General features: G+C 33.2%; 5 protein-coding genes across 11 annotated transcripts; 2 read left to right on the top strand and 3 right to left on the bottom strand.

Annotated features, from left to right (window-relative positions):
• Window positions 1-346: 346 nt before the first annotated feature.
• On the bottom strand, window positions 347-7,324 carry BicD (Microtubule-associated protein Bicaudal D). 2 transcript variants are annotated; one of them, XM_076539903.1, is made up of 8 exons: window positions 6,815-7,324; window positions 6,374-6,514; window positions 5,453-6,289; window positions 5,241-5,387; window positions 4,901-4,933; window positions 3,815-4,241; window positions 3,470-3,724; window positions 347-2,990 (listed from the first exon to the last, which is right to left on the bottom strand). In XM_076539903.1, exons 1-8 carry the CDS (start codon window positions 7,022-7,024, stop codon window positions 2,710-2,712), a joined length of 2,331 nt encoding a protein of 776 aa, XP_076396018.1. In that variant the 5' UTR covers window positions 7,025-7,324; the 3' UTR covers window positions 347-2,709. The 2 variants fall into 2 exon arrangements, with proteins under 2 accessions (XP_076396018.1, XP_003704833.1); XM_003704785.3 differs by lacking the exon at window positions 4,901-4,933 and having other exon boundaries at window positions 6,815-7,318.
• An 808-nt stretch (window positions 7,325-8,132) lies between these two features.
• CNBP (CCHC-type zinc finger nucleic acid binding protein) lies at window positions 8,133-13,533 on the bottom strand. Of its 3 annotated transcripts, none has more exons than XM_012288906.2 (3): window positions 13,358-13,533; window positions 12,034-12,304; window positions 8,133-11,852 (listed from the first exon to the last, which is right to left on the bottom strand). In XM_012288906.2, the coding sequence occupies exons 2-3, from the start codon at window positions 12,274-12,276 to the stop codon at window positions 11,628-11,630; spliced, it is 468 nt and encodes a 155-aa protein (XP_012144296.1). In that variant the 5' UTR covers window positions 12,277-12,304; window positions 13,358-13,533; the 3' UTR covers window positions 8,133-11,627. The 3 variants fall into 3 exon arrangements, with proteins under 3 accessions (XP_012144296.1, XP_003704834.1, XP_012144297.1); XM_003704786.3 differs by having other exon boundaries at window positions 12,034-12,287; window positions 13,358-13,531; XM_012288907.2 differs by lacking the exon at window positions 13,358-13,533 and adding an exon at window positions 12,985-13,100 and having other exon boundaries at window positions 12,034-12,287.
• Window positions 13,534-14,419: 886 nt separating this feature from the next.
• Alg2 (alpha-1,3/1,6-mannosyltransferase Alg2) lies at window positions 14,420-18,332 on the bottom strand. Its single transcript, XM_003704826.3, has 3 exons — window positions 17,962-18,332; window positions 14,621-17,868; window positions 14,420-14,543 (listed from the first exon to the last, which is right to left on the bottom strand). Exons 1-2 carry the CDS (start codon window positions 18,202-18,204, stop codon window positions 16,888-16,890), a joined length of 1,224 nt encoding a protein of 407 aa, XP_003704874.1. The 5' UTR covers window positions 18,205-18,332; the 3' UTR covers window positions 14,420-14,543; window positions 14,621-16,887.
• On the top strand, window positions 14,934-16,660 carry Spf45 (splicing factor 45). Its single transcript, XM_003704784.3, has 4 exons — window positions 14,934-15,075; window positions 15,142-15,453; window positions 15,536-15,967; window positions 16,051-16,660. Exons 1-4 carry the CDS (start codon window positions 14,959-14,961, stop codon window positions 16,336-16,338), a joined length of 1,149 nt encoding a protein of 382 aa, XP_003704832.1. The 5' UTR covers window positions 14,934-14,958; the 3' UTR covers window positions 16,339-16,660.
• A 97-nt stretch (window positions 18,333-18,429) lies between the features above and the next one.
• Window positions 18,430-20,061, top strand: Vti1b (Vesicle transport through interaction with t-SNAREs 1b). 4 transcript variants are annotated; one of them, XM_076539919.1, is made up of 3 exons: window positions 18,430-18,608; window positions 18,824-18,889; window positions 19,274-20,061. In XM_076539919.1, exon 3 carries the CDS (start codon window positions 19,369-19,371, stop codon window positions 19,708-19,710), a length of 342 nt encoding a protein of 113 aa, XP_076396034.1. In that variant the 5' UTR covers window positions 18,430-18,608; window positions 18,824-18,889; window positions 19,274-19,368; the 3' UTR covers window positions 19,711-20,061. The 4 variants fall into 4 exon arrangements, with proteins under 4 accessions (XP_076396034.1, XP_003704831.1, XP_076396035.1 ...); XM_076539920.1 differs by lacking the exon at window positions 19,274-20,061 and adding an exon at window positions 18,962-19,266 and having other exon boundaries at window positions 18,432-18,608; XM_003704783.3 differs by lacking the exon at window positions 18,824-18,889 and having other exon boundaries at window positions 18,431-18,608.
• The last annotated feature ends 91 nt before the right edge of the window (window positions 20,062-20,152 follow it).

Below are 20,152 nucleotides of genomic sequence, written 5' to 3'. Positions count from 1 at the left end.
TTATTGATTACGAACGATCTTGAGTCGCCTTTGGACAGCGCGGACGGCAAGGCGAAAAATCGAGGACGAATTTCTTTCCGTTAAGGACGAAGTCGGAAGGAGAAATAGTAATTAATGATAGATCGTAAGAGAAAAGAAAGAATTTCTTTTTCTGGCTTATTCCTGGCAATGGAGCGAAGGGAAGGAAAGGGACGGTGGCTTGAGGCTGGCTCGGTTTATGGACACAAATTAGAACCACCTGTGTCTATCTCGAAGTAAAAAAATATAAGACTTACGATAGTTAACGGGAAACGATAAATAAGGAAAATAAAGAAACGTAACGTAGGAAATAAAAACATAAAACAAATAAGATTGAAATTTTATTCCGTTGATTGTTAGATACTGTTAATTGAGACAACATAAATAAGAATTTCCGTTCCTGATGAAAATCATAGACACAGGCAATACAATAACTATACGGTATAAATATAATTATAGTGACAACTAATCAATCGATTGATAGTCAATGAACGATCGATAAATTCTCTTTAGGTACTCATCTGGATTCCGCGACGAAGCTGACAGCAATATCGCAATAATTCATATCTATATATATATATATATAATTGTAATATTGTTAATAATAATAATAATGATAATAAAAGTAATCAAGTTAATAATACTAATAGCTAATAACAAATTTGATTAAAGATGGTTCACGATAAACGTACGTGTTACGCACACGTGCAGGATAGCACAGTATAAAAATTTCACGACATTCAAATAAATATTATTATAATAAAAGCGTAAATTCGTTTCAACGTGAATTATATTGCAATAAATATTACGTGTTCCAATAAACGTTGTATAATAATAAGTCTCAAAAATTATAAATTATCTTGATTATAGAAAACTGTGACACGTGTAAAATTGCATCAATATTGCGCTCAAGTATCCTGCACAACGTACCATGCACATTATGCTAGAAACTCCACTAAAATGCACACACAACCACGCTCTCTTGCGCAAACGATTGATCAGAAATCACGTTAATCAAATTACATATTGATCAATCGCAGAGATATCAGATACACCTAAGACTGTTCGTAAATGCAAACAGAAACATGATAAATAAACAATATTTTACCACTTTGCTCTCGTAGTTTTTTTACTTGCATTCGTAACGCATTCTGCCTTGCGCAGAATGAAATGAAGAAATAGATATACTGAAAGCTACGGCGCAGTTTCGTGTTAACAAATATACAAAATCAGCAGGAGTATTAAATGTAACAGAGAAAGGAGCATGTATATTAATGGACATTATACAGCTATCTCCGATTATATTTGTTGATGCGTCTGCTTTTTTCATTGGTTGCATCGAAAAAGAGATCTATGAATATTATGCATCAAAATCAATATCAATAGCTGCTGGACTGAAAAACTGTCATAAATTAGATATAAATTAACAACGATTAAAAAATACTAAATAAATCAATTATATACTGCTAATAGTTATAAACAATAATAAAAGCTGCCAAATTCAATAGAATTGAATTAAAGCCTATTTAGGCCAAGTTTCATGATTGAACACTATAAAAGATTCTCTCCAGTTCAGGAATAATTAATTCGTATAGTACTGTTACAACCTACTACCAAAACAAGTTAAAATGCCATTCGTTAAATACTTTAAAAATAACTTTAAAAATGGAATACGTGTAGATGGTTTCTTGGTTAAAAAACAATCCGTTAGAGGAGCTACTTAGAGATGGGTCCCTAATTCTGTTATTCTGCTATTCTGTATCTTTCAACGCTATACGTCTACTCGTTCTACTTTGATTATAAACGCTACAGTCGCGCACAATTAATATTGTCTCTATGGTATGCAATGCAAACTCGTCATTTTTTCCTTTCGTTTGTCTACCTAAAAACAATGTACGTTCATTTTATCATGCATCCCCGTTAATACAAAAAATTTGTATCTGCTTCATAGTTACTACAACCATATGAACCATCCGTACGGATTTAGTTACTGCGTGGTTACGATGATACACAATATCATACTCAAATATGTAAAACCTAACTACGAAAGAATAAAAATTTCTAAAACGTAGAAACACATATACAATTAACATATCTTTCTTAAAAAAGAAAGGGTAATTGGTTAAAAATCAATTCATTAAACATTGATAAGCGTCCCATTCGCAGGAACTACCACGGTAATTCTCTGCGAATGAATTTCCAAGCACAGAATGTTTCACCAAAAAAATCTTGCAACAGAAATGCATTCTGTGCTCGTCAAACATCTCTACTAACAATATTGGTAACAGAAGGCAGAGCTTTCTAAAAACTCTACGATATGGAGCAATACGAATACAAGAAAATATGAACATTTCAAAGCTTTCCAAACGACCTGCTCCACGTCTTTTAAAAAAATCGGTGCCCTTCACAGCATGAAAAATGTTTCCTAGCAAACGATCTACGTCTGTACGAATTTTTGTAAAAATATTTTCGCTACGTATTACAAGAACGTGTTTCTGTACAGTTTCTACTCTACGTTTATGAATGATCAGATAAAGAAACGTGTAACGCTAAATGATTTCATGTAGTTAAAAGTAATCTTAAAGAAAGCGTTTTCTGTGTCCACATGATTCGACGATGAGCAGTAAAAAATTGAAAAGTTCAAGATCCTCGTTTGTCTCAGAATAACTTGCTCCACATCTTCACCATTTTCTAGAAGAAATCTCTGCCTAAGTGAGGACGGTTCGTCTGTTGCGACAATCGCATTCTACCTCGTCCGTTTGCACTAGCTGCGTGTCTTCGAGTATTCCGTAACTCCCGATCGACCTCTAATTCCTCCAACTTCATGGTCAAACCAAGCTTCTGTTGCACAGCGAGTCGAAGAAGTTGGTTCAGAGTTTTCCTATCGTCTTCAGCCGCGGCTAGCTGGCGTTGTAACTCGTCGACCTGCGTTACATATTCCTCGCAACGTGCGGCAAACATCGCACGTAAACCTGAGAAGTGTGGTTAGCAGGTATTAACACCAAGTAGAAGCACATGAAGGAAAATATGAACATTAGAAGAACGGTAATAAATTAGTTATAATAAGTATAGTTATACTCAAATATAATCAGATGTTTAAAAATTGTTTTAAGTATGACGTTAAGAAATAGAAAGTCACAGCAGAAATTTTATATCGTTAGTAAATATACTATTTACACAAAAATGTATATTAACATATTTGTTACGAAACAAAGCAATATCGTTGTTGGCAAACTCTTAATGCAACTGCGTAATCAATCGTAGCGCAGCTAGTTAGCAGTAGTAAAATATACATGAATACTAATAATAATCATTAGTATTATGTTAATACGTTAACACGATGATGTTAGTAGAACGAAAAATAAAAAAATGTTTAAAAATAATATAAACATCTCTACTATATATAAATTACGTGTACATTATCGTAAAATTTATTTTATGAGTAACTTACTTGAAAATGTTGCAGCGTTCTCTTTCAACATTCTAAGCTCATTTCTCAATTTCAACATGGTCTCGTTAACGATACTCTTTTCGTTTTCATACTTGCTCTTTAGATTTGTAAGCGCTACTTCAGCTGTGTTCTTATTTGACTTCAATACTGTTCTCAACGTTGCTATTTGTTCGCGTTTAGCTGATAACAAAGCTTTCAATCTAATTACTTGTTCTTGTAAATCAGCTACCTCTGCCTTATTCTCATTGACTGATCCTACAATTTACGGTGAGGGAAGAAATAATGTATTACAAAATACATGTCAAGCGAGTAAGCAAAAATGGATAAACAATTTCTTCAACTTGCCTTCGCAAACGTTGCATACGTTCGATTGCATTCCTGAACCCTTTGAAAGTTCGATCGTGTGTTCTACAGCACTTCTAAGATGCTTTATTTGATCCATTGCGGTTTCTATGTGTTTCGCAACTTCTTTCGATTTGCTAAGGCTCTCCAAATCTTTTATCTGAATGTCGGTCTTGAACAATGTCCTACACCACTCGATCTTTCCATTTTCTTCTTCCTTTTCGGGAATCTTTTCGTGATCCAGGACCACTCGTGATGGAATTTGTCCATTAACCGTACACACGTGGTGGTAAAGTTGTGCAAGCTCGTCAGAAAGATTTTGCAAGTCATTTTGTGCAGAATCAAGGAAACCACCGGCTTCTACTGCGAGTTTCGAAAGGGTAGCAATATCAGATTCAAGTTGCATGCTTCTTTGTTCTGTATCTAAAAGCTGAAATTTAATAAAAAGTTTGTATATTTATTCTCCCCTTAATTGCTGCAACTATATAAATGATGTTCGTTGCATTTTCAGAGAAATTTTACATATATCAGTTTCAAAACTTCGATTATAAAGTCAGATTCGTACAACTCAGGGAAACAGTACTTGTCAAGTGAAATAATTTTGCAAGACTGTGTGACATAATCTCTTTTCGAACGTCGTGCAAAATAGGCTCTGTGAGTCTGACTCATGCTACGTTAGATGCAAATGAAATGAATAGGATAGTATCCGTTGAGTTTTTCTTCCTAAGCACATTCTATTTTAAAGCCACAGAGTGCATAGCGATTGAGATCCGTACGTTTGTTCGAGCATTTAATAAGAACATTCATATAGACGCTAATAAATGACAACCCGTTTGTGAAAACAATAGGCTAAAACATATATGTAGAATTTGGAAACATTTTCACAAAGGAGTCTTCAATTCGTGAAATGATGATATATTCGTAAGTAGTTACAGGAACGACCGTAGTTAAGAATATGAAATTATCAAAAGCAATACACGATGGATTGTTAGGACACTGATAAGCAATCTGTACGGATCATTAAAGGAGCCAAAAGACAATCATTATTAAATAACTGGTAAATACGTCAAAGGGACCACACGTTCCAACCTTTTCTTGAAGGCTCTTCTCTGACTCTGGGATCTGAAATGCCATAATTTCTGTTCAAATTCTAAATTTTGAATATTAAGCGTCATTGTGCCAGAGTCACAGTTTATTCTTGTTATTTACACATATGTATTCAGTTATTATCAGTAAAATATCAATGTTAAGTTGAATTAAATTATTAACTTACATTTTTACTCTTCATAACATTTGCTGTAATGATGCTATTTATAAATACACGAGATCAAAAATATTTAATAAAAAAAATATTAAAAGAATGATAATGAACGGATGCAATTAAAAAAAATAATATAAAGAATAAAAAAAATGGTAAAAAATTATATACCTTGTTTCTAAGATTTGTTAATTCTGTTCGTAATTGTTGGGTCGAGTCAGATATAGTTAAACCATTCTCTAATTCAGCTAAATCCTTTTGAAGTTGATTAACTTCCCTCGCGGACATAGTACTCCATTGGTGGTATTGCATAATTGCCTGCAACAAGAACGAGTATTAAAACGAAGTGAAAACAGTTACTTTGATATATCTTGTACACAAACCTGATTCAACTTATCTAACGTCGTTTCTTCGGTTTGCTTTTCGGGCAATTTAGAATGAAGATGATGTAACGATTGTACATGAGCTGCCAGTTGCACTATACGCGCAACAAACGATTGTACTTCATTCTGACTTTTTTCAACTGCATACTGTGATTCCCTCAAATTTTGTGTAAGATGAGCCTTCTCAGATTCTGCTAGTTCTAACTGTTTTTCTAATTTCTTCAATTCATTCAAATGAATCTCAGAGAACAAATCCACTTGTTTGTCAGTGGCAGAGGTACCTGGTTCTTGAGTCTTCAGATCTGCTTCAATTCTACGTAATGCAGGAGAATCATCTTCTCCATCACTACATATTGTTTGATCTTCTGTAATTCCTCTAATAGAAAGAGCAAGGTTACTAAGATTATAAATTGATTCACTATTAATTCTTTGATCCAGCTCCTTTTTCAATGCGTATTTCGCTTCACGTTCAGCTTGCAAAGATTCAAGTGCTTCTTCCATTTGCTTCTCAGCAATTTTTTTTAAATTTGTTAACTCTTCAACTTGACTATTTAAAAGTTCTACTTCCTCCGTTAATCTCCTTATTTCGTGTTTGGCACCTTCAAATTCTACTTGGCTGGACCTCAAACCAGATACCTGTTTCTGTAATGAAATATTCTCATCTTCCAATTCCGAATAGTCCTGGAGAAGCCTAGCTTCTCGAAATCTGCATTCACGTAACATAGTACGTAAAGATTTCCTTTCTGTTTCCGCTTGTTGGTGATCTTTCCCAACTTCCTCTCTTTCTTGCAACGCATGATCACGTTCTGCTTGTACACGTTCCAGCTCATGGCGCAACTGAAAAAAAGATAATATAAAATATAAATTATTTAATTTTCAGTATTATTATTGATACACTTTTCCCAGGAATCAAATACGTACTTGCTTGGTTTCATTTTCCAATTCAATGATTTGTGTCTGAAGAGATGTTTCTCTTGCAGCACTTTCGTTAAGGAGACTCTCTTCTTGTTCTATGCCACTTTTTGTAGTCAATTTTGTGGTCGTTTGGAACTTTGCTAAAGCCTATTAAAGTAAAAGACACACTTAAATCACTATGTGCATAAATAACATCATACAAAAAATATGAAATGTTGAAAGTTATGAAATGACAGTGACGAATGGGTCTATAAAATTGCTGCATATTTAATTGTCTAATTAGCACATAACGTAATTAGTGTTTAATGAATACGTTCCAATTTGCACTGGCCATATGTTTCCAATACTTCTAAATTATTTTTAAAATAGATCAATAGAAAAATTCCTAAGCAATTGACAAATAAGTAATTCACGTGTACGAAAAATCAAAAAGAGAAGTGAACTAACCTCTTGGGTGATTTCCAGCTCGTGTTTTGTGTTTTCGTAGAGGGCCTCGAGATCGTTGCATCTTTGTTGCAAGGTGGACTTCTCTTCGAGTAAAGCGAGACCGTATTGAGCAGATTGTATTTTTTCTGTGGAAGCTAAATCTAATTCTCGAGATAGCCTCTCGATCTCGGCCCTGAGCTCCTCTATCGTGACTCCTTCTGTCGTGGCCATTGCTGTGCGCACCGTCCAAGATCACTTCGCTCCCTTTTTCGTCAAATGCTTCCTCGTTGTTACCGCAAATAAATCGAAGCATCGGCGGCCGTAATGTATTTCGAACGTGAGGGCATCATGCGAATGTCGTGACGCGATTTTCTTGGCGTGCCCACTTTCCGAAGCCTCACATCTTCCGAAAATTCACGATCGTTTGACAGACGTGAGATTAAGGTGAGAGGGCACGGGGAAAATCACACGGACCGGATACATGTTCCTGCACCTGTTCCGTGTTCCTAGATTTTTGTTTCACAATTCCACCGTTCCTTCACGTTAGAACAAATATTTCTTATGTTTTATATATTTTTAAGTATTTAATCTTATAAGTTTCTTACATTTAAATGAAAAATAAATGATTATTAATTGACTTTTGACGATACACATTATTTATACCATCTTGTTAGCAGGACATAAAAATAAGTAGCATGCATTCTTCTTTTTGGCGATAAGCAGGGCCGCCGCGTGTAGACATGCAAGTCGTTCATCAGACAGAATTTTGATTAATTATAAATATAAGAAAATTTACTTTTATAATATCGTTTCAAGAATTCTATGCTTATACACCTGGTTCATATTTATTTAAACCAGTGTTTTTTTCGAGAAGTATATAGTTGAAGCTGGCTCACATGCACGCAACGAGTCTGGTGATAAGCTTCGTATCATTAATTTCGTTATCACCAACTTTTCATGAATGTACCGCATATTTCAACCTATTAAGAAATATAGGCATTCATGAGAAATATCGTTAGCAAATAATTATCCAGTACTTATGCTTAATATATAAAAAGTAAATAAATTAAATATTTAATTATATTAACATGGACACGTACAATAAAAATAAAATTTGTACGATTTTCAATTATTTAAGTTCAATTGTTTCGAATGATTTTTTAAAACTGAATAATAGATAAAATTACGGACAATTGAATATATACATATATCAAATTATAGAATGAAAAATTAAAGCATCCATATTTGTATACGTACACGTGTCGAAAGAAAATGAATTAAATATTTAATTTGAAGAAAACGAAAACGTTACATGTACAAAGGATCAACAACTGAAAAGGAAATTATACATTTACATTTTATTAGTAATTGATCTCCTCTTTCAAGTGAAACATAAATAGTACATGAAGTATGTCATATATCGTACACTTCCTTAATTTTAGATGCAGGAGTACCCCTCAAATAAATAGGTGAACAAGCCACCTGATCAAGCATGTAGGGAACAGAAAAGAAAAACAAGATCTCGTCTTTGCCTCTCCGTACACATTCTATTTCAAAAATTCAGTTTAAAAACATAACTTCAAATACTCCGCAATCCTTTATTACTTTGTAGCTTAATTTTCTTTTTTTTTCCTCTTCATCCTCTTCATTTTCTTCATTTAAGTATTAATAGATTAATATAAGTCGAGCCGTGATCGGCCGTACACCGATCAAAATTAGTTCATACACTGTAACAGTCGTATTCTTTACAATATTCGTACGTAAGTCTTGTAGCAGAGACAAAAGCGCAGGTGCCCTATCGCACTCATTTTTTATGCTCGTCTGTGAACCTCCGGTGCCACCAATGAACCCCACACCTAAACTGTATATCCTCGAAGTATGTTTTCCTCTACGACACCCTACATAGTAAGGCATCGTTGTATCACGGTACATATCATATAACATTGTACACTTGAGAGTATGGTCGACTTTCCTGAGGAAAATGACGACGTAGGGAAAAGGTGTACCCTTCAATTTTAGTCAATTTTCGAATTTAACAATTTGGGAATTTAGAATATGAAAATGTAGGAATTTGGAAAACAGCAACTTTTACAGATTTAAGAATTCCGAAGTTTGAGAATTTAGAAGTTTCAAAGTTTACATATTCTTCCAAAATCGAGAACAAGGGTGCCTTCGCCCCACCTTCGTCTTTATTCAAAGGAAGCCTAACGTCGCACCCGAGTGCACGTACATTGAGACTGTACAACGCATCGATCACAGAAACAAAGAAACTAAAAAAATATTTCATACAGATTTTCGGTCAATTACTTTTAAATCGTGCATCCAATGAAAGCACCAAAGGTTACGGTCCATTAGCGAAGTACAATTTTTTGATCCTCCAAATCTCGTCAGACGCACTAGCGCACTGATTACTACTACCAAAACCATGTATGAGATCGGTTTTTAAGTCCCGAACAGTTAAGTGTATAAAATTGTTACAGGACACCTCTACTACGCAATGTGACGCACGAGGCGTTTCAGTTTCACCGAGTCAGGCACGCCTGGCTTCTGAACATTAATACACGCGTCGCTGCTGGTAAAAGCATCAATTGGATCGCATGCACGCGACGATTCGTCATTGTTCTAATAGATCGTTTAAAAAGAACGTTTCGATGAAATGCGTCTACATTAGGGACATACGTGCAATCAAACGTGTCAAGTCGAATCGAAGAAAGTGGGATAAGCTCGGACTCGAGACATGCGGCCCCTCGGGTGACCCCATTACGTTCGGGTGAAATCGTCAAAAATCGGGTCAGCTCGAATCTTGGCGCTCAAGGCCCGAAATAATGGGGCTACTGAAAGTTCGTGTAACTCGAGTCCCTATACCCGTCCAACTTTATCCGAATCGAACTCAACATGTCAGGTACCTGCATATCCCCAATTTACATAAATCGTAGCGTGCACAACACGTCCCCATCGAATCTACCTAGACTGAACAAAGATCTGAGAACGATCTTTCACGTTAATTCAAATTGAACCGCTCGTTCGACAGAACGAATTTCAATTAAAGGGATTCAATTAATTTCATATCCCAACAACACTGGCTCCATATTTCTAAATACGGCATCACCGTCAAATTTGCTGCAGTCTAGTTTACTTCCTATTAGACACTCGTTTTCTTTGTTTCTTCTCCTTCCTTTTTTCTTCTTTTTCGTTTTTTAGAAAAACCTTGCATATCTTTGTACTTATAAGTAACATAATAATCTTCTACTACGGTGTTCACAATGAGATACTTCCAAATCCGCAACGTGATTCTTTTCTTCTTTCGCCTCATGATTTTTCAACAAACGTTCGACAAAAAAGAAGATAATAGATAAATTGTATCTAAAAATTTCACTCTACAACTTATAAAAAGGATAAGTGTAGTACTTTATACATGAAAATATAATTTTTTTTGCGTTATTTTTGTTTGTTTGTGATGTATAAATAAGAGAATTATCGGAATTAGTCACCAGCAACGACCAGAGTATATCTAGCTTTTTACAGTACAAAATACAGCTCCTGCACATATGTATGTATATATGTATACACATATGCGCATATATATACATATACATATACCTAGTAACGAATTATTTCACCATATGTAAGGATATAGTAAGGTAAAATGCAACTGCATTCTTCAAAGTCCGTAACAATCACTGGCAATATGAACAATGGTGATCCTCAGTATAACAATTATGATTGTACATACAAAATGTGCAAACTTGTATAGACCTCTGTGTTTATATGTATATATACATATATACGTTGTAATAATCATTGATGATCATTTCGGTAATCGTGTAATTCATTTAATGAGTCTGACATACAAAGCACGCTTTGTTTTGTCCTAGTTCATCAGAATCTAGAATAATATCCCAAGTATAACTGTATATAAACTCGTAAACACTGACAATCATACAATTGTGCAGTTTTTGTTATAATATCTGAAACTAGGTCTGTTATAAAATAATAAGTTCAACGATCCTCATTACATCCTTACACATCAAAAATTGGCGTTACTAAACCTTACTTATATGTATTCAGGGCCGGCATGTTCACTTCCTTTCCCATTAATTCTGAATTCTTTTTTTTTCTTAACTCGAGTTGCTAGAGAGTTCGAGAGGGAGGACCGGATACAAGATGCGTGGATGCGTGAAGATAACATAAGTCCAACTGATCATTCAATTCCTTTAACGTATCAAAGAAACAACGATCTTTTTTAATTCGATCGTCCAATAGTCTTTCTTGTTTCAATATGAATTATTCAACTTGACCGGATATGACCGAGGGTGTTGTAATTGTAAAATTTGTTACGAATCACATAAAAAATATCCATACATCTTGCATCGCAAAACAATGCGCGTACGAGATAGATCGAAGGTCAGGGGACAGAGGATTCATGTCTCTACTCTAATTCAATTGAATGTTTATAATATTATTACATCGTATAGTGTGTGTATTCATGTAATGCTGAATGTGTCCTATGTGTAAATGTACTTTGTGCGCGCGCACGCATGTATGGTGTAATGTAACAGCAATAAAAAAGAACAAAGATGTCATAAGAAAAAACCCTTGCGAAGAGAACAACGACATGTAGAGGGGAAGGAAACTAGAAATAAAATGGGCTTCCGGGAGTTGAGCGTAGAGAGATGGAGATTCGAACGGCTATGGCGGAACGCATTTTTTAGGAATTATACGTATTAACGAGACATAGGTTCGCACATCCCTACCTAGCTACAATTCCCGGTAGTAGCGCGCGCGACGGTAAACGGCTTATCGTTAAGCGAGCGGCACGGATTCCGGTTATCTCCTACTTCCTGTCGTCCTGATCACATTCACGGCTTATGTGACCAGGTTTGCCACACATGTAGCATGTCTTGCCTCCAGCCTCGGTGCAGTTACGAGCGATATGACCTGTCTTATTACAATTGTAGCAACTTTGCATCGCGAAACGTCCAGAGTCGTTACCACCTTCTGGGCAGCTACGTGCAATATGACCAGTCTTGTTGCAGTTGTAACAGCTCATTTCAGGCCCCTATTGAGAACAACACAGGTTACGATATTATCTTGTCATACTAATGCAGTATGAAATATTGTGCTACATTGAAATAAACAAATTGACAAAATATTACATTAGGACTTATTATGTAAAGATAGTAATATGTTGAACTCTGTGAACATGTATATATACACAAGTAAATTGTATTTATAATAACCTGTTGGCAGTCTTTTGCAATGTGCCCAACGCCACTGCAACGATAGCAAAGGTCTTGATCCTCTTTGCATTCGCGTGCAAAATGTCCATATTGGTTGCACTTGTAGCACTTATCACGTCCTCGGACAAAACCACCTTCTCGATCACGTCCACGATCGCCTCTCGCTCCACCTCCGCTACCTTGTGGACACTCTCGTGCATAGTGACCCATCCGGTTACATTTATAACACGCACTTGAACTCATTTTTTATAAATCTATAACAAAAGTTGATCTACTTATTGATTTTTACAGTATATTATATCGATCAAAAAATTGGAAGTGAATAAATATTATTTAAAATGATAAATAAATAATATAATTAAAAATCAACAACTTATAATACTATCTCATCAATAGTAACAACACAAGCTGTACACAAAAGACTTATAGAAAATATTATGATAAATATCAAACAAATATATATAATTTAAAAAAAACTTAGAATACTTAACAAATTTTTTAAATTTGAAATCATTCAGATTACTTATCAACAATAACAAAGATAATAAACTGTGAAATCAAAATCTATACTGTAAAAATGTATTTCATTATACTATATGTAAGCATCTCATCTTCCTCAAAATATAGCAAGGAATGGAATACAAAAAACAAAGCACAGTAACTGTGAGAGCTTGGAAAAGACTAAAAAAAGAAAAAGTGAAACAGCTGGCGTTATCTTTGATCTGCAAAGAATGTAAAAAGTTTAACGAATAAGCGATAAAATATTTTGAAGAAATATAAGCTATTTTAAATAACAATATAAAATGGCATCGTGTAATCCATTCACTAGGAATATGCAGGATACACGTGTCGTAAAGAGGCGCCGTGTACAAGGGCATTGTTCCCGTTTCAAACACGCTAGCAACAAAGAAATGTTTTACTAAAATATATTCGATTCGGAATGTACAAAACCCTTAGAAATTGTCGTCTATCGTACAACGTGGCTCTCTTGCCCCCACTTTGCAGTGGTGGTACGCAAGTACGCCACGGCGCGAAGATGGCATCCAAAGACTGACGCCGTACTGCGCTCTTTTTGCCTGACCAAAGAAAAAATCGTCGATAGCGGGATACACATGCATAATAAAGTCTAAAATGATACGTTCAACGATGAAAATAAATTTTCCTACCAAAATAGACGGGTGAAAGAAAGTACTCATTTACGGTATAAGAAGAAATTGAATCAGCAAAATCGAGGACCACGTGTGGAATCGCACAGAAAGAACCGCGGACTCGAGTATCGTAGCGACATATAGCATCATCGTTTACTGCTAATATATAAGCTTACCTTCGATGCCTGGTGTAAATGCGCAATGAATCCTCTTTTTCGTTGGGCTTTGCCGACGCGTTGGAGACAATGGGTCCGCGGGAAGAAGTGTTTTCCTGGGAAAACTCGAACCGATACTCAGCCGGATGACTGCGGCGACCATTGACTACAGGAGGGAAGACCGGCCAATCACCGCTATGCTGCATGGACCTAAAAGTATAGTGATTGGAATGCAAGGTTGGATTATGCACAAGAAAAACAGGGCCAACATAAGAGAAAGATCCAAATAACTGATGCCCAAATTTGATTGGTTACTTTTCTGTACCCCCAATTATAAGAAACCACAAATCACTGGTTATTACAGATTTTAACTGTTTATACACATGCAGTATTTGAAAAATGTTTCATTTAGAAACTTTCAAATTTACCTAAACATTGAAAAATATCAAATTAAAAAATTTTGCATTTTAAAGTTTGAAGTTGTACCAAATGGCAGCCAATCAAAACTGGACATCAGTTTACTTTGTCGTTTCGTCGCACAATGGTTTCCCCCCTCAAGTTTATGCTCTGACCCTATTATATGCTATAGTTTCTATCTTGTCCCTATATTTCTAGATTTATGCTATATTACCCGCCAAACATCATTGTAGCTATGAACGCTATCTTCCATGATGCGGCTATCATAGTCAACTAAATTTTAGAAATTTTCAGTTTTTTTAATTAAAATTCTACCTTACCGAATAAACGTTACATGAACTATTAATTAAAATATTACAATTTCGTTAAATCATTGACTACCAGCGAATTAATGTAAAATAATCTTTGATTCATCAAAGTAGTAGTCATTCTCAATATCTATTGGTTAAATAATTTTGAAAGCAGAATTGATAATTCATTTGATTTGACTGTATATAATATTTTCGATTACAATACAAATAATCAGATATTTATATATACATACATTTAATTAAAAATTGTTAAATAAGAGTCTTTTAACCTAAAATTATATGTTACGTTAAATAAAAAATTAATATTTATCGATATATGCGTATACAAAGAAATAAAGTATTTTTGAATCATTCATTTAATATTTGAGACATGTTATGTATATTATGTAAACACTATGTTTTTTATACACATGACAACCATATATGAGTAATAGGAAATCCGCTGAAATTAGCTGAGTTGCCTGAATAAAGTATGTTCACTGTGGAATGAATATGTAATTAAAAACATTGTAATGACTAAAAAATATAAAAATATATTATTCAATATGATATGGACTTTTCATTTACTCTCCTTCGTTTAAAAAAATATAATCATGTATACTTTTTTGGATACTGTTGTGATATTTTCATTTGTGACATCTGAAGTTAGTTATAAGTTGTTATAAGTGCACTGAAGTACACACATAATTGCATGACATCGTAGAGGCGCTACAGATGTTAACCTCTAGCACAGAACTTTAAACATCAATAGAAGGAGCATGCAATATAAAATTTTTTTTAAATATAGTTTATTTTAAATTATAATATTTATAGGAACGCTAGAACAACATAAGTTTGGGTTTAAGTAAAGAATGTTTTAACATAATCATTCTTGAATTGTAAAAATAATACACAATGTCTCTGTATGACGATTTTGATAAACACAGAACGTCAGAAAAAGTAGCTGGATGGTCCTCCAGCATTAAATTATTGCAGTCTCAGTTACAATTAAAAAAAGCTGCCACTACACAGGTATATTTCTCATATAGCAATAATGTATTTACAATGATATTAAAAATTATTGCTATTATGTTTTAGCCAAAACGTGAACAATATAGAAAAGCCACAGCGGTATTAGCACCTGTAATAGATTTAAAATCAAAAGCCAATCGAAATACAGACAGAGATGATGACGGACTACATAGCAATCCACTTTCTTCTGGTACTGTCAGCAGTATTGGAGTCGGTGGTGAATTTGATTGGAATGTAGTAAATGAATATGATCCTATGTGGCCTAATGAATATGACAAAGTTGTCAAGGAACTAAGAGATTTACGCGATAGAGAACATGATCAAGAAACTGAAATGCGTAAACGTAGACGAGACAACTCACGCTTTGAAGATACTCAGGTAACTTAGATGTCATATAATAATATATATTATATAGAATATATACTTTATTTACAAGATGTAATTCATATATTCATTTTAGACTTCATCTGGGAATAATACAATGATTCCACCCGAAAGAGATGAAGAAAGAACTCCAACATCAAGAGGTATTGCTGGTGGTGCAGCTATAGCTCCACCACCTTCTTTACAAGAATCTTCTGATCTTCCACCCTCTTCACCAAGACCACCAACTAGTATGGGATATGCAACATCATCTGTAGCAGCAAAAATTATGGCCAAATATGGTTTTAAAGAAGGACAAGGTCTTGGTAAAAAAGAGCAAGGAATGTCTGTTGCTTTACAAGTTGAAAAAACTAGTAAACGAGGTGGAAGAATTGTTGGAGAGAGGGAACAACTTATGCCACCACCACCACCTGTTGCTGCTTCTCCACCTCCTCCACAACAACAACCTCCTCCTACACAACCTTCTGAAGAACCTAGCATTACAGAAATAATGAAATGTCCCAGCAAGGTGAGTTATGAAACATTTGTTTTTTATATTGATTGTATAAGTATCCATCAAATGTTACTTGAAAATACGTTACTTTCAAATAGGTTGTACTGTTACGCAACATGGTTGGTCCTGGGGAAGTAGATGATGATCTTGAACCTGAGGTTAAAGATGAATGTAACACAAAATATGGTGATGTTGCACGTGTTATTATTCATGAAGTAACTGAAGCTGCTCCAGAGGAAGCTGTTAGAATTTTTGTAGAATTCAAAAGAATAGAGAGTGCTATTAAGGCTGTTGTCGATTTAAATGGACGCTTTTTTGGTGGAAGACAAGTTAAAGCAGGTTTTTATTCCAGTGAAAAGCTTGACAGTTTACAATTGATGGATTAATTTTATGTTTCATAAGTTTTTGCAATAAGTGCAACAAATAATTAAATAAGATTAGTATGTTGACTGTTATGTAAAAAATGATACAACATATTCTGATTACATTAAAATAATTGTATTTTAATTGTATAATAAAAACTTTAACAATATGGTGGACAAAGAATAAAATCTTTACATAATAGTTAATATATTAAAAAATATTTAATTTAAAACTTAATAGGTTGTAATATAGTTCTAATGTTTTTTATATCTACCAGCCAACAGTGTTTCCTTAAATGTAATGTAAATATGTGCATAATAAATATAAATATAAATATATTAAATATATATTATATATTGATATATAAATAAAACAGCAGCAAGTAACAATTGCATTGCAATTAGCATGTATACATTTCAATCGAAAAAATATAGTAGCTAATGTATTTTATTAATGAATTATAGTCAATGTAACTTTTCCATACATTTTAAACATAAAAACTGTAATTAAAATGTAACAGTCAAAAATTTTATCCATAATGTATAAAAATAACAGATTTAAATTCGACAATGTTATTCTTTTTTATCGCTATTAATTAAATTTTCGACTGCCTGGTTTAATTGGGCACTGAATGCAGAAAAACTGAAAGTTTTCATAAATCTATCTTTGCCTGCCTTACCAAACTCTTTAACATTTATTGGATTTTTAATCAAATCAGCTATTTTTGAAGCAAACGCGTCACCGGATAAATCAACTAAATAACCGTTTACCCCGGAAATTATCGATTCTTTTGGACCCCCAGAGTTATGTGCAATTACTGGTTTTTCCGAATACATTGCTTCAAGTGGAACAATACCAAAATGTTCATTTGGAGGTGTATATAATAAAATTGTACAATGCTGTAAAACAGATACTTTATCAATATCTGAAGGTGAACGAAGAAATATCATTTTATCCGAAACATTTAATTCATCAGCTAGTCCCATTAATTCTAAATAATATTCTACATTTTCTTCAACTCTTTTATCATATCCACCAGCCATAATTAAATATACTTTTTTATATTCTTCCTCACTTAAATACTTCTCAAGTTCTGCTAATGCATTTATTGCTAAGTCTAAATTCTTTTTACGTTCATATCTATTAATTGACAATAATATGATACTATCTGCTGGTAATTTTTTATCAAGCACCCTCTCTAAGGATACCACTCGAGTTTTATCAAAAAAGTTTGTGTTAATGGAAGGATACAAAACTTCAGGCTCAACATGTAATCTTTTAAAGGTATCTTTGAATACATTGCGTGTATATATGCTATTTACAAATATTTTATGTGCCATTCCAGTTGTCACTTCTTCTAGATAATTAAGAGGTGCTCGATATAGTTGTTTACTAATGCCTTCTGGCTGTGAAAGCAGTTGGTCTGGATGATGACAATAAAATATTATAGATGGAATTCTTAATCGAAGAATAGGAATACATACAGAAACTAAATCACAAAACACAATATCAGGTCGTTTTGTGCAGAAAATAATGTAGCTAGCTGCATATATCTGTAAAAGCAATACAACACTATATTTTAAAATGATCTATGAAATATATATAAGATTTTATAAAATATATCGTATGTTATGAAAAAAACTCACCATACGAATATAAGCAAAGAGTGCAAAAAATCTACCAAAAATATGTCTGGGTAACCAGTCTCCTACAACTGTTACAGGTATTGTTCCATCTTTTGTTTCAGAAAAACAATGCTCTGGATCGTGATGAGTTGTCACAAAATTAACTTCATGACCATTCTTTTTTAAAGCTAATGCAGCATCAACCACTAACCGCTCTGCTCCACCAATTCCAAGATCAGGATGCAGAAATGTAATTCGTGTCATATTTACTGATTAAAGTAACATTTATTACAAAAACAACAGAATATAAACGCTACTAAACCCTACAGCAATGCCGGTTTAAAGTTTAAAGATCAGTGACACCTGTTAGTTCCTTAAAGCCTATTTCTAATGCAAAGGTAACACGATTCTTATCATAGAAATCGCCTATATATATATATATATATATATATACATATTCATATGCTTGTCATTCGCATACAGAATTTTACAGAATTGAATGTGTATACAGCTGAATTTTTTTCGATAGCTTTCCAATTGTCCAAAAATTTTGATGTAAATACATGGGCGAAAAGAACATTAAAAACAAGCTTGTATATATTGGTCAAAATTGCATTATAATTCGCCAGTAACAAGAGAAGGTCATTCTTTGTGAATTATCAAAAAAGGTAAACATTAATAATATAATTCTAGTAAAACAGAATTAGTTGCTACTCAATAATGGCAAATATCATAAGCAGTAAACTTAGAACTAGTGGAAAAGAGTGTTTAAAAGAATCATTTTATTTAATGGATAGTGATTCTGATGGTTATTTAGATTATTATGAAATGAAAGCTGCTTTGAAAGCTTTAGGTTTTGCAGTTAAAAAATCTTATGTTTTAGCAACTATGCGAATGTACGACAAACATGGTCATAACAAAATAAGTTTTGAAGATTTTAATTACATTGGTGTGTGTGATAAAATATTGATCAAAATATCTTTTATTTTTATTAATTAAATTTGTTTTAATATTTATACAGTGTCAGAAAAGTTAAACAAACGAAATCCTATAGACGAAATTAAATTTGTATTCAAGTTGTTTACAAATAATTCTGTAAATAATGAAATAACGTTAGAAGATTTACAAACATTGAATACGAAGCTTGATTGTAATCTTACTTTTGAAGAAATGGAGCTTATGATTAAAGAATTTGACTTGAACCAAGATGGTTCTAGTACACAATTTTTATTTTCTATTAAATCTTTGTTAAAATTTAAATTTTACATTTATGTATTTCATTTTAACTTGTATGTAGGATAAACAATTTTATAATTTTTACTTATGTTTCTAGTCAATGAAAGTGAATTTATAAATATTATGATGGACTATGAAATTTGAGTGAATTGTGTACATCGTTGCAAACATCTTTGTTAACACTCAATCACAATGAATTTCGGTATCAATTGGGAAGAGGAACATCGGCGAACATTATTAGAAGGCAATGCAGCATTAGCACGTTCTGCACAATCTGTTGTCAGATCTCAAGCCTTGGCCATTGAAAATGAACAAATTGGTACAGAGGTGATTTCTGAATTGGGTGAACAAAGAGAAAGATTGATACGAACAAAAAGAAGATTATCACAAACAGATGAAGAGTTAGATAAAACTAGAAGAATACTTAATGTTATGCGGAGAAAAGTTTTAATGAATAAATTTGTATTAATCCTAATTATACTGTTAGAAATAGCTATTCTCGGTATTATTGTATATTTAAAATTTTTTCATTAATGGTACAATATCTTATTTTTTTTAATTAATAGCACATATTTATGTAATATTGTATATGTATCAATGTGATATATATACTACATGTATATAATTATTTACATAAATTTTCATGTATAATATGTATTTAATCTTGCTAAAGTGATTTTGTAATATAACATAATTTAAAACAATGTTCAATGTTGCATGATAATTACAGCGCTATGATGAATCACATATAGAACAATTAAATCTAGTTTGAGATTCAGTGATTCTAAGTACCAACCAGAAGCAAACCAAATTGTATAAAGAAAATGTTTATTCAACTTTTATTGTATTGTTTCGTTTCGTAGTAAATATTATAAACAAAAAAAAGCTGTGGAATCAATTATGTCCTTTCCGAACGTAAAGTAAATAAGAATGTAGCTAATTTATATGTATGGAAATATGCGACGTGTCTTTATTC

The sequence above is a fragment of the Megachile rotundata genome, chromosome 14, assembly GCF_050947335.1.
Source record: "Megachile rotundata isolate GNS110a chromosome 14, iyMegRotu1, whole genome shotgun sequence".
Lineage (NCBI taxonomy): Eukaryota > Metazoa > Arthropoda > Insecta > Hymenoptera > Megachilidae > Megachile > Megachile rotundata.
The sequence above is the reverse complement of the archived record's forward strand: the minus strand, read 5'-3'. Positions and strand labels throughout refer to the sequence as shown.